The sequence below is a fragment of the Pteropus medius genome, unplaced genomic scaffold, assembly GCF_902729225.1.
Source record: "Pteropus medius unplaced genomic scaffold, Ma_sr-lr_union100, whole genome shotgun sequence".
NCBI lineage: Eukaryota > Metazoa > Chordata > Mammalia > Chiroptera > Pteropodidae > Pteropus > Pteropus medius.
The window spans coordinates 96635-110842 of record NW_024350935.1 but is presented as its reverse complement, the minus strand read 5'-3'; the positions used below and the strand labels follow the sequence as shown (position 1 = coordinate 110842).

Below are 14208 nucleotides of genomic sequence, written 5' to 3'. Positions count from 1 at the left end.
TAGCCAAGTGTATAAGGTCTCTGGTAAAAGTTAGATGCTATAGAGAACACACCTGGTGCAGCTCCAACTATTCCTGAGTCATGGCCTTCAGGTGGGCATTAGAGGGGACCTGCAGATCGGACCCTCGGATGTGCTTTATGATCCGGGTGCCATCAATTGTGGAAACAGACTGGGCAGGACAAAGTTTTTGGGAAATTCGTAGGGACGGCCATACTGGAAGTGTCCGCAAAACCTGAAGCCACTGTCCACCATGGAAGTCCATGCCATTCGGGTGTGTTTGGGTCAGCCCAGATCAGGTTATTTATGATAAATTTTGACTTAGAATACATGGGTTACAGATTTTAGCAAACATGGAGAATACCTGAGAGCAACAACTGGATTAGTGGGGACTGAAAAAAACGGAGAGATGAGACCAGCCATGTTTTCACAAGGAACTGACCGTTTCATGCAGCATTCTATGTTTTCAGAAGAAGCAGGTTCATTTTATCAAGGACATTTACAGAAGGGGTGTGGTCAAGGCCTTATGAGAAGCAGCTTCGGCGACAGATGACTTTCGTTGGAACATTCACTCGTATTTTGTTATGAAACCTCCACCCTTGTAGAGAAAATGCTGAGGGCTCAGGGAGGCTGCAGACGCTGTCAGGCCCCAGAGCAAGTCCGACCCCGAGAGCAGGCAGAGGGAGAGCTGGCGGGTGATGTTCCTAAGTCGCCCTGCAGTGGGCGGAGGGTGCAGCACGTCGTCCCTCCAAATTGTCACTCCTAGGGTGTTCATGTCACCAAGCAATGGGCCTCCCCACTGTCCCTTCTGTCCCAGTCCCAGACTGAAGTGGCTCAAAGGTGTGTGGTCCCAGCACTAGCCAGATTATCGGATTCCAGGAGCAGTAGCTGGGCCTGTCCCACGGGGTACCCTCTACGTGGAGGTGACAACTTCCTTAGGACCAATGCACTGTGCTGTATTTTTTGTCAGGAAATGTGGTTGTGGTTGTTATCGTGGAGGATGTAAAAGGTCAAACGTACATGATGCGAACAGTTTAGCCCCGTCTCTGCTGTCCTTCACCACGAGTCGTCAGGGGACAAGCCTGACTGGCCTCTCTTGGCGTGGAAAGAGCCTCAGCTGAGTGTCCAATTCCCTTCTCCTCATTCCACCTTCCAAAGAACACTGGGAGAAACATATCACACAAGTTCCCCACCATCCATAACAAGGACCGCCACCCTCCAGGTGCCAATAAGTTTCCGGCACCATCTGAGCATCCGTCGCGATGGCCGTCGTCACCCACATTTCTGCATCTGCTCAGGACAACTGAGGTTTCCCTCACGAAGACTGAGGCTGCTCCCCAGCTCCCGTCTTCCTCTCTGAGCTCCCCCCAGATCCTCCTCTAAAGACCCGTCCACAGCATGGAGGCTTCTTCTAACACGCATCTCAACACCCTTCCAGCATCTTTTCTCAGCCTGGCTCCAACGCAGCATCCAGTTTTTATGTATCTGTTACAGTAGCACCCCCATCTCCCTTTACCGATTTCATGGCCCATGCGAGTTGCTATTAAAGAATAACATGAGATGAAGTGGCTTATAGGACAACTGGAAGTTGCTTCACACAGTCCAGTGGTGAGAAGACCATGATAAAGACACCAACAGACTCGGCATCTTGAGGTCTCGCTTCCTGGTTCACACACCGTCTTCCTGTCTCTGTGCCCTCACTGGGGGAAGGGTGACGCAGCCCCTGGGTCTCTATTCTTTGGACACTAATCCTGTTCATGAGGGCTCCACCTTCATTACCTCATCACCACCCAAATTCGCCACTTCCACACACCATCATGCGGGGGATTATGTTTATCATATACATTGGCTGGGTGGTACTCAAACTTTCATTTATTTGTAGTGATGCAACAATTGTTTATTTATATTCAAAAATTAATAAACAAAAGGAAAATCAGAGTACATCTGAAAATTAACTGAAAAATTAGCTTTCTTGAAAACATTAACAACTGTAAAATATAAAACTTTACCTTTTATAAGAACAATGCAATTTTTGTGACCATGGTCTTGCTGCTGAGTGATTAGCTAAAACTTTAACAACAAGTCCCATGAAAGAACATACTGATCAATCAGAATTTGTGAAAAAAGAAATCTTTTATCCACTAGAAATACCATCCAGAAAAAGAAAGGATGAGCGGACACTGGGAAAGTGCAGTTTCAGCTCAAATATCTGGTATAATGTTGATGCTGGATTATATAAAAACCTTACACATTATGTAAGATCCCAGACGCTCAGACCACAAAGCACACCCCGGAGTGCGGGGAAGCTGGGGAGGAATGGAAGTCCTGTCAGGGTCACAGAGTCCTGTCCCAGGAGCACAGCTGCTCAGGCACCTCACTATTTGTCTAACTGTGGGCCCCTTATTAACGAGTTAGTTAATAAAGGTTAAAAATTGCTCTATTTGCAAGATGATGAATTTATTCACTGCATACTCACATTTTTGCTTTGACCTTTCTTCATGCCAAAGTTCAGTTATTTTGATGGAATTTATTTGGGTTTTCCACAATATGCTTTGGGAGGTAGAATATTTGCACAAAGAATATTTTCTGGTAGATACACTTATAAAAATGTCATAAGGTAAGAAAATAGGTCACAAACTAAGAAAAGAAGATAATGGGAAGAAATACCCTTTATTTTTACTATTTTAGACCAAGGTCGGCATTATTTGTATATGACATATGATTATAAACATTTGGCAATTGCGGATATATATATAGGAGTGTTAGGTATCAGAAAGTACCTGGGCGATTGCTAAAGCCTTGTAAATTTATTCGAAAAGTGCATGAGAATTAAAAACTGGAACCTACTCATCTAGCCCATTTTTTCTTGTTATGTTCTGAAAAGTCAGGGTGTCCTCTGAGCTGAATGTAATGTCTCTCATAAAGCATGTGATCCCATATGCTTGACGTATGAGTGAGTGAGTTTGAGTAGAGATGTTCATTGGGTTCCCAGAGGGTTCAGGGAAGCCTGACCCAGTCCCTCCCCACTTATGAGGAGCAGGCTGCCCACATGCAAATTCCTCCTCCAGCCCCAGGGTAAAACCTGTCTGGGCTGTGGACGCTCACAGCTCTCTCCTCACACAGGGCTCAGGTCTCTGGGGAAGCAGCACTGTGGTCAAGGTGAAGATGAGACTGTGGGGTCTTCTCCTGTGCCTGGTGACAGCCCCCCAAGGTGAGTGTCTCAGATGTCAGACAGGGGTCTGTGGGATGGTTGTGACAGCATGTGATTGACAGGACTGATGCTCCTTGTCCCCAGGTGTCCTGTCCCAGGTGCAGCTGCAGGAGACGGGCCCAGGACTGGTGAAGCCCTCGCAGACCCTCTCGCTCACCTGCACCGTCTCTGGGTTCTCTTTAACCAGCTATGGTGTGCAGTGGACCCGCCAGGCTCCAGGAAAGGGGCTGGAGTGGGTCGGTGGTATATGGAGTGATGGAAGCACAAGCTACAACCCAGCTCTTAAGTCTCGACTCAGTATCACCAGGGACACCTCCAAGAGCCAGGTTTTCTTGAAACTGAACTCTGTGACCAGCGAGGATACGGCCGTGTATTACTGTGCGAGATACACAGTGAGGGGACCTCAGTGTGAGCCCAGACACAAACCTCCCAGTGAGACTGGAGGGGGAGCTTCAGAGGCCGATCTGTTCACTAGAGGGCGCTGAGGTCACACAAAGTATAGCATACAGACCAGCAGCAGGTGCACAGGGAGGTGGGAAGGGGCATCCTGTTGGGAGCAGGGATTTCCTCTCAAAGTTCTCAGCTGCCCACAGGGACAACCCTTTTTCAACGTGGCTCTAACTTCTATTCTTACTGCAGACTGAAATGAAAACGCACCTTGTCTGTCTGTAGACGACATATCACTGGTGGCTGGGGAACTTCCTTCGCCAGTTTTCTATGTGTGTGTTTTCATGTCTCAGCAGAGGGACCATCCTGAGGGCTGTCTTCTTCCCTGTGGCTGGAAAATACCTGCACAAAGAGAGACCTGGCACAGTGCAGACGCCTGTGTGCTGAGCTCAGGCTCTCTGCCCCCCAGGCACATGCTGTCCCCACATGAGCCCTCCCTTCAGACAGGACACATGGCCACAGGGGTAGGAACAGCCCCCAGGACTCTACCCAATACCATTTCCGGCCTTCCTACAACACAGTACCCTCTAGGTCTTCTGTTACTTGGGTGGATTTTGAAACCCACCCAACACGACCAGTTGTCATCTACTACCCTAACTTCACTAAGTCTGTCCTACACCGTGAGCACCATGAAGCTGGATCCCAGCTCAATCTCCCAGCCTCCACCCAGGCCAGTCACAGAAGAGGGATGATGTGCATATATGGCATTCGTGTGTCCCCACTTCATCTCCTATCATCCCTCTAACACTTCTTTACGTTTGTGGAACCCCACGCAGATTATCCTCAGGGGGTCTAATGTGACTTGCTTAGCCTACATGTCATGCACACATGTGATTCAAGGTCACACAGGCACTATTGAAGGACCAGTCTGGGTCAGGTGGCGGCACAGCTGGTTGGTGATCCATGGGCACCACTAAGAATTCTGAAACCTTATGAAAGAAACTATCTTGATGGATCAATGTATACAGAGCACCAAGCTCAACACCTCTTGGGAGGTCGTGGTGAGCCAGGGGTCAAGGAACACGTTGGATGTGCCGGTCACGTCCCATGTCTCCTTCTTTATACAATTCCAGTTCTAGTGGGGTGGGACCACCACACCATGACCTCATTTAGCCTTTCAAGCCTCCTCAATGCCCTACTTTAAACACCAGCATGGAGAAATCAGATTACAGGGTAAGAATTTTGAATAACCAAACTCAATTCATAGGATTCCACCAATGGAACTTAAAATTCATCTTTCTTTATGTAAAATACATTAACTCTAACCCAACTGTCTCAAATGTCATACTCGTTACAGGACCAACTCTGTAACAAGTTGGTCCTGTAACAACTCTAAAGTCTAAGGTCCAAATCTCAATGAAATATCATCTTATCAGATATTGGTGAAACTTGGCATATGATTCAATCTGAGACTACAATCCTCTCCAGCTGAGGGTCTATAAAACCTGATGACTTTATGTGCTTCCAAAATATGATAGAAGGGCTGGCATAGGGTGGAAACCCCCACTCTATGATGATTAAAGAGGAGAGAGGGAAGGAGGGAAGGGCGCCAAGCTGGTCCAAATGCTGGCTAGGCAAGCCCCATGGGATGGTAGGTTGGAGACAGTCCTCTTGGCTGGATGCCTGCAATCTTTACTTGGTGGGTGGGGGTCACACCTCATGGACACACTGAGGTGCTGTCTTACCATCTGGACTCTCTGTGACTCTGCTGGGTGGCAGTCATACCCCTGTCACTGCCAAGTGGTGGACAATCCAAAGGCTTTGATTGGAGGCGTGTCACCTGTTACACTGAGGTGATGGCCCAGGTCTGGAAATCAAGGAGTCATCCCTAATCCTCTCTGAGTCTCCTCCAAGGCCATTTGTCCCCTTTCTTAAAAATACTGCATCTTCACCGCCAGTGTGGGTTATGATCCTGTTTTGTGAAATCCGTGAATTCTGACATCTCCCTTCATCCCACCTTCTTCTCCCCTTCATTTCAAAGAGGCATCGCTTCTGCCGGACTCATCGCACCTCCCTTCCTGGATGACGCTGAGATGGCAGATGAGACCCGCTGGTCAGGCCCCAGATTGATTGATTGGTTGATTGATATTATTTTATTTTTTTACATTTATTTTTTTATTTCCCCTTCCCCCTTCCCTCTGGTAACCACTAGTCCATTGTCCTTGTTCATGTTCTCTGTCTGTTTGTCCTATTCATTTGTTGCTTTTAGGTTTACATCGCACATTAAGTGATATCATGGGATTTTATTTTATAAAATCATTTTTAGCAATGCCTTTAATGCCCTCCTCAGAAGATACTCCACAATTTTGGCTTATGGATGGACTGGCCATTTGTCACAACTCCAAATTCTGCTTCGCACTTGATTCATACAGCTGTCTTTGCTCAATCACTGTCCTATCACATTTTATTAGAAGTAGCAGCATGAACCAAACACTCCTTCCCTTAGCTTAGTAATCCCTGCAGTTAAAAACACACTTTCACTGTTCACAGCTCTACCTTCAGCTTCACCCTAAATCCTGGCCCCCCACTCATTTTGACACTTTCTGACAAGGTCACATGTCCTCCAGAACCGGTGACCTGTTCTCATTTCCATGGACACCTTGTCAGAACGGCTCCCAATGTCCACACTCCAACCACCGTTGTCATCATGACTGTGTTCGCTTCTCCCAGAGTGTGGGAGCTTCCTCCACGGCTCTCCCGTCCTCTCTCTGAGTTCTCCACACAATCACCTCTAACACCCCTCTCAGCAAGCTTGGAATTTTCTGCAAGGCACTTAAAAGTCTCCCACCTCCTACCCATCACCTAGTTCCACGTCCACTTACACCTTCTTGGGTGCTCGTTCCAGCAGCACCCACGTCTCAGAAACACAGTCTGTCTCATGTGCTCAAGGTGCCATCACAACGACCAACGACTGGGCGGCTTAAATGACAGAAATTTACTGTCTCGCATTGTGCGGACAGGAAGTCGAGGTCACTGTGCAAAGACATCGATTCCTGAAGAGAAAGCATTTCTGTGGGGAGACAGCTGACTTCTCACTGCAATCTCATGTGCTGGAGAAAAAGAGCAATATCGCTCTTTCTATTCTTTTTCTTATATAGACAAAGATTTAAACTTAACCTCATTTAACTCTAAAATTTCCTAAGAATTCTTCTCCCATTCAGTACATTGTGTGTTAGGGCTTCAAGAAATGAATGGTGAGACATACATTTTAGACATAGCAAGCTCCCAGGTTTAACTACCTGTGAGCAGGTTCACTGACCAGAAGGATGTTCATCACGTTCCTGGTTATGTCGGCACAGGCACAGGTTCCTGAGAGCAGAGTGTATGAGACGTCCTCACGCAGAGACCAGTACCTCCCAGACGTGATCATGGACCTCGTGTCCCAGCGCATCCTGGAAGCCAGAAATTCTGTCTCCTCCTTCCTGCTCTGCAGCTCCCCCTGGGACAGAGCACTCTCAGGGGTTGGCTTCTGTTTCAGGAGTGACAGTTCCTGATCCTGCTGTGAGGTGACACGTGCTCCTTTTGAGTCCAGCCAAGGAGACCGATGCCCTTGCAAAATGGGACCTCACCTGAGGTCCAACAGGTCCCTTGCCTGTTGTGCTCTCCATATTGCAGCTTCCTGGGAGAGACTTGACTTTGTTCAGTGATTTCCTGTCTAGTGATGTCTGTCCAGGTGCTACTTACAATAGTGAGATTAGATCCCTACATCTAATAACAGGTCAAAGGTCACCTCTGAGCACACATCTGGTGTGTGCATCTAATTCGCTGAATAATGGAAATAGAGTGTGCATTGAGCCACATGATGTGTATCTACAGGGTTTGTCAGAAGTGTCCTTCATTGGAAAAACCTAAAGAACATAACTGCTCCAGCAAGTCCCCAAGAGATTGTGGACTCAGGGGAGTGTGTCATGCATCTGTCAACTCCAGGTAAAGTGATCCCTGGGGGTCACATAAAGTCCTTGCAGAGTAATTGGGGATGAGTGAGGCCAATTCACTATATCAAGAGGTGATGCCAAAAGCATATGGTGTCCCTGAGGGACCATCCTGAAGTCAGGGCACAGACATTTAACACTGTCCTAGAAACACTGTGAGGTCATGCCCTCTGAGCCCAGACAGGACCCTCCTTTGCAGCATGGGGGGCTGGGCTGCAGGGGGCACTCGGACTCCCCCTGCAGGTGTTGTGCACCCAGAGTAGGTGCAGAGGGAGTGGGGGAGGGGATTTCTCTGCGGACCTGGGGCTTCCTCTTTCCACAGATCATCTAAATTTCCAATTAAACAGAGACTGCAGAAGCGAAGATAGATGTTCTATTCTGTCCAGACCATTTCCCAATCTCAAGAAGGCAATGAGAACCACACAATTACAGGCAGGTCTGAAGCTTCTATACATCTGAATTTGTGGAGCTGGAGGCAGGGTGTGTTTTACCAGGTGTGGCATTTCAGAGACATCCTGACGCAGGAATACGAGGTGTGACATCAGGGCCCAGCTGCATCCACTGTCCCCATGTCATTCAAGGAGGATGTACAGTGAGGAGACGTCCTGTAGGACTTGTTTCTCCGAGAAAAAAAGTTCTGTCTGCACAGAGATCAGGCACCTGACAGGGACACATATGCACAACAAGCATTTGTATCTGGGACTTCAAGTGCACATTGCCCACGGTTTCCGTGTCATCAAATTCTCTCAGGTGGAGACAAGATTTCAGCTATGAATACTCTGCCGCATGAATATGCAAATGGGCTGAGGTGCTATAGGTTAAATAGGGACCTGTCTGTGTCCTCACAGCACCCACCAGCACACCTTCCTCCACAGAGGCCCTGACAGCACCACCCTCAGCATGGACTGGAGCTGGAGCGTCCTCCTCCTGGTGGCAGTGGCGACAAGTAAGGGAATCCCCAGCCCTGGGCTGACGAGGGCACCAGGGCCAGTCGGGGCTCTGCACCCACTGCTGTCTCCTCTCCACAGGTGTCCACGCCCAGGTCCAGCTGATGCAGTCTGGAGCCAAGGTGAGGAAGCCTGGGGCCTCCGTGAAGGTCTCCTGCAAGGCTTCCGGATTCACCTTCACCGACTACTATATGAACCGGGTGCGACACGCTCCAGGTCAAGGGCTTGAGTGGATGGGAGACGTTAACCCTAACAGTGGTAGCACAGGCTACACACAGAAGTTCAAGGGCAGAGTCACCATCACCGCAGACAAGTCCTCCAGCACAGCCTACATGGAGCTGAGCAGTCTGAGACCTAAAGACATGGCCACATATTACTGTGCGAAAGACACAGAGTGACGACCCACATCCTGCGAGTGACAGAAACCCTGAGGGAGAGGGCAGCTGTGTGGGGCTCAGGAGGGAGGGGACAGTGTCCGCTGACTTCCTCACACAGAGACAGACACCTGACACTATAAGTGACACTCTAGCAAGCACACCTGGCATTCAGGGAAAGGTGTCACTAGTCCAGGTGTCCTGCAGGAAGATGCAGGGTCAGCGTTTCCTGACAGGTCCCTGTCATTTGTCTTTGCTTCTGCAGAGGGCACATATGCACCTCCCTGGTCTCTGGATGAGGGGAGTTCGTTCAGGCATTGTCTGGGATTTCGTGTTGGTTTTGGATTCAGGGTTTGGACTGCAGATCCCCCAGCCATTCCTCCCACTTTCCCCTGTGTCTGAACAGGGAATTATGTTTCAATATAGATAAGTATAAAGACTGAAGGGTGAACTCCTACTGCCCAGTCTGAGGTCCAGCACTAGGCACATGACCTTCTGGGAGGACGATCCTGACTCCTGGTAGCAAAGTCATGGTGACGGGTGAGTCAGGTTCTCGCACAGTCCCCCTCAGTTTTCTCCTGTTGAAATGAGCTCCTGAAGAGGGTCCTCCCCTCCTACCACAGCCTGCAGTGTCCCTGTCCCTGGGGCAGGACTGGTGTCCTCACACATGGGGAGCAGTGTGGGGAGACACTTGATGAAGTGAGACCCACTTCCAGACTGTATGACTTCCCTGTCCCTGCTGAATCACAGTACCACACACTCGGTGTACAGTCTACACACATTGACTCCTCACAGTCTGGAGTTGAGAGCAGGAAGTCAGTCTCCCTGGACAGACTCAAGGTGTTGGCAGGACCACATGTGCCCAGAGTGTTGAGGGACAGGTGTAGTCTGAACATGAGTGCTCCCCAACATTACATATTGATATCCTAACCCCACAGAGAACCATGTTGGGGGTGGGGTCTCTGGGTGGTGCTGGAAGACAAGGCCAGTGTTCTCATGAAGTGGATTAGCACCTAACTAAATGAGGCCCCAATGACCATGCGTGTCTCTTCCTCCACCTGAGGACACAGCCAGAACAACCAGATATGACCCAGGATGAGGGTTCTCCCCAATGGTGAACATGCTAGCACTTGGATCCAGGAGTCCCACCTACTGAAACATGGGAAGTGAATGGTGGGTAACATTAAATTACTCAGAAGGTTTTATTCTCTTACTGCAGCCTGAGCAAACTCAGACAGCGGTCTGCTTCTGTGTCTTTCCTGGTTCAAGAGCCGCTTTCCATGCATCCAGACTCATGCCCTGTTATCCATCCCCACAGCCTAGAGGAAGTCACCTCACATCACCAGTCACATTGTTTTCTTCCTCTCCTGGAGTCTAATCTCCTCTGCCTCGCTCTGGCGTGAACACTTGTGACTGTGTTAGGAATCTCTCAGATGAAACAGGAAACCATTTACCTCAAGCTGTCTAGTGGTCCTGGAACGTGCCTTTTCCCATGTAACATCAGACTCCAAGCATGATGTGACGCTAACAGCCCTGCAGATATTCACATCCATCCCACAGATCGGTTCCATTTAGCACATCCCAACATCCCCCAATGCTAACTTCTTCAAAGATTAACACGAGCCTAATATCAAATAGGATCACCTCAAAACCTCCCAATATAACCTCTAAATCAGGTATCAGTGAGAATTCGATGGATGCATTCTGCAGTGAAATCCTCTCCAGCTGCAGACCTGTAGTCCTAGAAGACAAGTCACCTCATTCTGAAATACACTGCAGGGCAGGCACATGGTCACGGTCCAGACACCTTCCTCCCTAAGAGAGAAAATGGAAGTTAGAAATCACCAGCCGAAGATGATTCTATGCCCATCTGAGAGAACTCCATTGGGTCTCAAGACCTGGGGATGAGCTGCTATGGCTCAGACCCAACCTCTGACCTGTCACTCTGTCCTCGGATCTACCTTCCTGGGTCTTGTGGAGCCACCTGACGGAAGAGGTATATGTTCGTCACCTGTGTCTTGCCAGGAGATGATTGAGACTCCAAAGCCTCCAATCACTTCATTCTGTCTCTATGACTGATACAACGTTCTTCCAACAACTGCTAAATTTGAAAGGAAGGTCTTATTTATGACACTGGCAAAATGGGTCCTGCCATAGGAGAGAGACAGAAGGGTACCTCTGAGAGCAGCAGAGGTAGCTCGGAATTTGTAGTCAAGGGGCAGCGGGCGGGCTCCGTTGACAGAAGTAACTAAGAGGGGACGTGCTTTGCACAGGAGGCTCCATATGCCTATACCTTGAGGGACGCACCACTGAATGCTGGGTAAAGGAAGGGACCAGGCAACTCTCTGTTTCTCAGTGGGAGATTTAAAGACAAAGTCTGCTGAGGACACCAGGGTGCTCAGGGCTTCCGGTGCACAAGGCCTCCAGGGTCGGGGCCTCCAGGGGCTCTACACCTGCAGAGGTTTAGGGTCTCCGAGTGGTCAGGGATTCCAGGGGTTCAGAGCCTCCAGGGAGGTCAGGGCCTGCAGGGGGCACACAAACTCCATGGACTCGTGTCTCAGCCCCAGCAGCGCATGCAGATGGAGGCTCAGGACTGGTTTCCTATTGTGCTCTGCGGCTTCTTCTTCTTGCAACAGTGTCACAGGAACCTTTGCACATTTATCATTCTCAGCTCACCCCTGAGGTTTCTGAATACAAAAGGTGGTATTTTTTCATGACAATGTGGATCACATTCATCAACTCACCAAACGTAGAGGTCACTTTCAGAGGCAGAAATGACTCTGCTAGTTTTCTCCAAATCAGAGTCCTGAGACAACTCAAAACTCACAGCGAGTGTTGATAGCCTCTGAGTTGGAGGCAACAACTTTGTTCCATGCACACCTCAGCCAAGATGCATTTGTCAAGAGAGAGCTGCTGCTGTTAACAGAGTAAGAGGCTTCAGCTGAAAAGATAAGCACTAAACACGATCCTAATAGAAGAGCTGGGTAGAAGAACACTAAAGAAACATGGTGGAGTGAGCCGTCCCCAAATCTCTCCCCTTGAAACAACAAGCTGAACATCTAAAACTGAACAACAGCAATAAAGAAACACCCAAAGTGCACAGCAGCACATCTGAGTGTGGGATCTTTGCATAAGAGCTACCACAGGTCAGAACCCTGAGTGTCGGGCAGTGGTCTGGGAGAAACAAAGAAGCTGCCTCTTGTACTAGAGCTCCCTGCAGGAGGAGAGGGCGGGGAAAAGGTGCGGCGAGTTCTCTGAACAGCCCTGACTGGGAGAGCTGAGAGCTCTACGCAGCCAGCATCAGTGCCCAGACACCGGGGAAGAAAGCAGAGAAGTGGGGACAGCAGAGAAGAGGGGGCAGCAGAGAAATAACCGTTGATTTTTACCAGCTGCGGCTGCAAAATGGAGGCTGAGCCGCAGCCTCCAACCCCCAACCCAGACAGCCCCTGCCCCATACCCTCCGAGACCAATCACCACAGAGCCCCAGGGGAGTCTGAGTAAATGCTCCTGAAACTGTTGCTAACACGGACAGGGACTGAGACTGAGAGCAGTGAGTGTGATTAAACATCTACGAGGAAAAAAAAAGACACCATTAAGTCTTTATATGAAGTAGGCATCCAAGAGATTAGACGCCACCTACTGGAAACCAAAAGAAAAGCGACATCTTTGCAACAGGCTAAAGAGAGACCTTTATATAATAAATCTTCGTTCTGGAAAAAAAGGCAAAAAACATTTCCATTAATGCCCAGGTGGAGAAATGGTCCATTAAACACCATGAATAACCAAGGTGACAAGGCATCTCAGGAACTAAGAGAAAACTCTCCAGAAAATAAGCTTACAGACACAGAAATATGTGACTTAAATGTCAGAGAATTCAGGATGGTACTTCTGAAAACACTCATTGAGATCCAAAACGAATCATATCAACAATTTCAGGAATTGAAAACACAACTAGATGAGCAGAATGAGTTCTTTAGCAAGGAAACTGAAACTCAATCAGGACAGAATAGAGCTTCTGGAGATAACGAGCACACTGCAAGGGTTGAAAAATGAAATAGCAAGCTTTGGAAATAGAGTCGACCAAATGGAGGAAAGGATCAGTGATGGCACAGACAGAAATCTAGAAAGAAATCAGAAAGAAGAAGAGACAAACCAAAGAATGAAAAATAATGAAAGGGAAATACAAGAACTAGCTGATACCATCAGGAGAGGAAACATAAGAATAATGGGCATTATCAAAGGGGAGGGAAAGGAGCAGAGATTATTAGAAAGCATTTTCAGACAAATAGTTCATGAGAAATTCCCAAATCTAAGGAATGAGCTGGAGTTTGGAATTCAAGAAGTCAACAGAAAACCCAATTATCTCACCCAAAAAAGGCCTTCACCAAGACACATTGTATTAAAAGTATTGAAAATCAACAAGAAAGAGAGAATTCTCGGGGCAGCCAAGGAAGATGGTAACCTATAAAGGAAAACCCATTCGATTGTTGTCAGACTTCTCAGCACAAACTTTACAAGCCAGAAAGGAGTGGAATCAAATATTCAAACGATTAAATGAAAGAAACTACTGGCCAAGAGTCATACATCCAGCTAAGCTCTCCTTTAGATATGAGGGAGAAATAAAGACCTTTCCAGACATACAAAAATTAAGGGAATTCTCCACTATGAGCCTGCCATTACAGGAAATACTGAAAGGGGTAAGCTCACCTTAAACATTGACAAAGAAAAAAAAACCATAATTAGGAGTAAAGTGACTAGCAGGGTGATAGAAGCAGAGGAGTGCAACTCCTACTCAGAACAGGGCATTACGAGCTTAAACAATAACAAGAGATTTGCTATAGCAAGAGAGTAACGAACGTTCAGCACACATAGGGACAAACTGAGACAACAATGACTGAAAAGGGGAGGATTCAAAGATCCAGATTCGCAAAGGGGAAATGAGATAAGGCACGTGCGGAAGAAAATGGATGACTGTGTATATATAACTATCTTTCACATATTCGTAATGGTAACCACATGCCAGATTAGGAACTGAGGTATATAACATAAAACAAGAAGGACCAGAGGGAAAACCCACAAAAGCCAACCAAAATAAAATATCAGAAACAGAAGGACAAGGAAGCAATGGAAACACCGAGCTACCAGAAATCAAAAGATAAAATGTCTATACGAAGACCTCATATTTCAATAATCGCCCTAAATATAAATGAACTGAACTCACCAATAAAAAATCACAGAGTTGCAGATTGGATCAAAAAAGAAATTTCAACGATATGCTGCCTCCAGGAGACACATCACAG

General features: G+C 47.8%; 2 gene segments (V, D, J or C); both read left to right on the top strand.

Annotated features, from left to right (window-relative positions):
- The first annotated feature begins 3048 nt into the window (after positions 1-3048).
- On the top strand, positions 3049-7149 carry LOC120585990 (Ig heavy chain V region MC101-like). The segment is given in 3 exon segments: positions 3049-3208; positions 3293-3600; positions 6955-7149. Coding segments are annotated over 3 exon segments (549 nt in total).
- A 1338-nt stretch (positions 7150-8487) lies between these two features.
- Positions 8488-10064, top strand: LOC120586011 (immunoglobulin heavy variable 1-8-like). The segment is given in 3 exon segments: positions 8488-8533; positions 8616-8927; positions 10033-10064. Coding segments are annotated over 3 exon segments (390 nt in total).
- The last annotated feature ends 4144 nt before the right edge of the window (positions 10065-14208 follow it).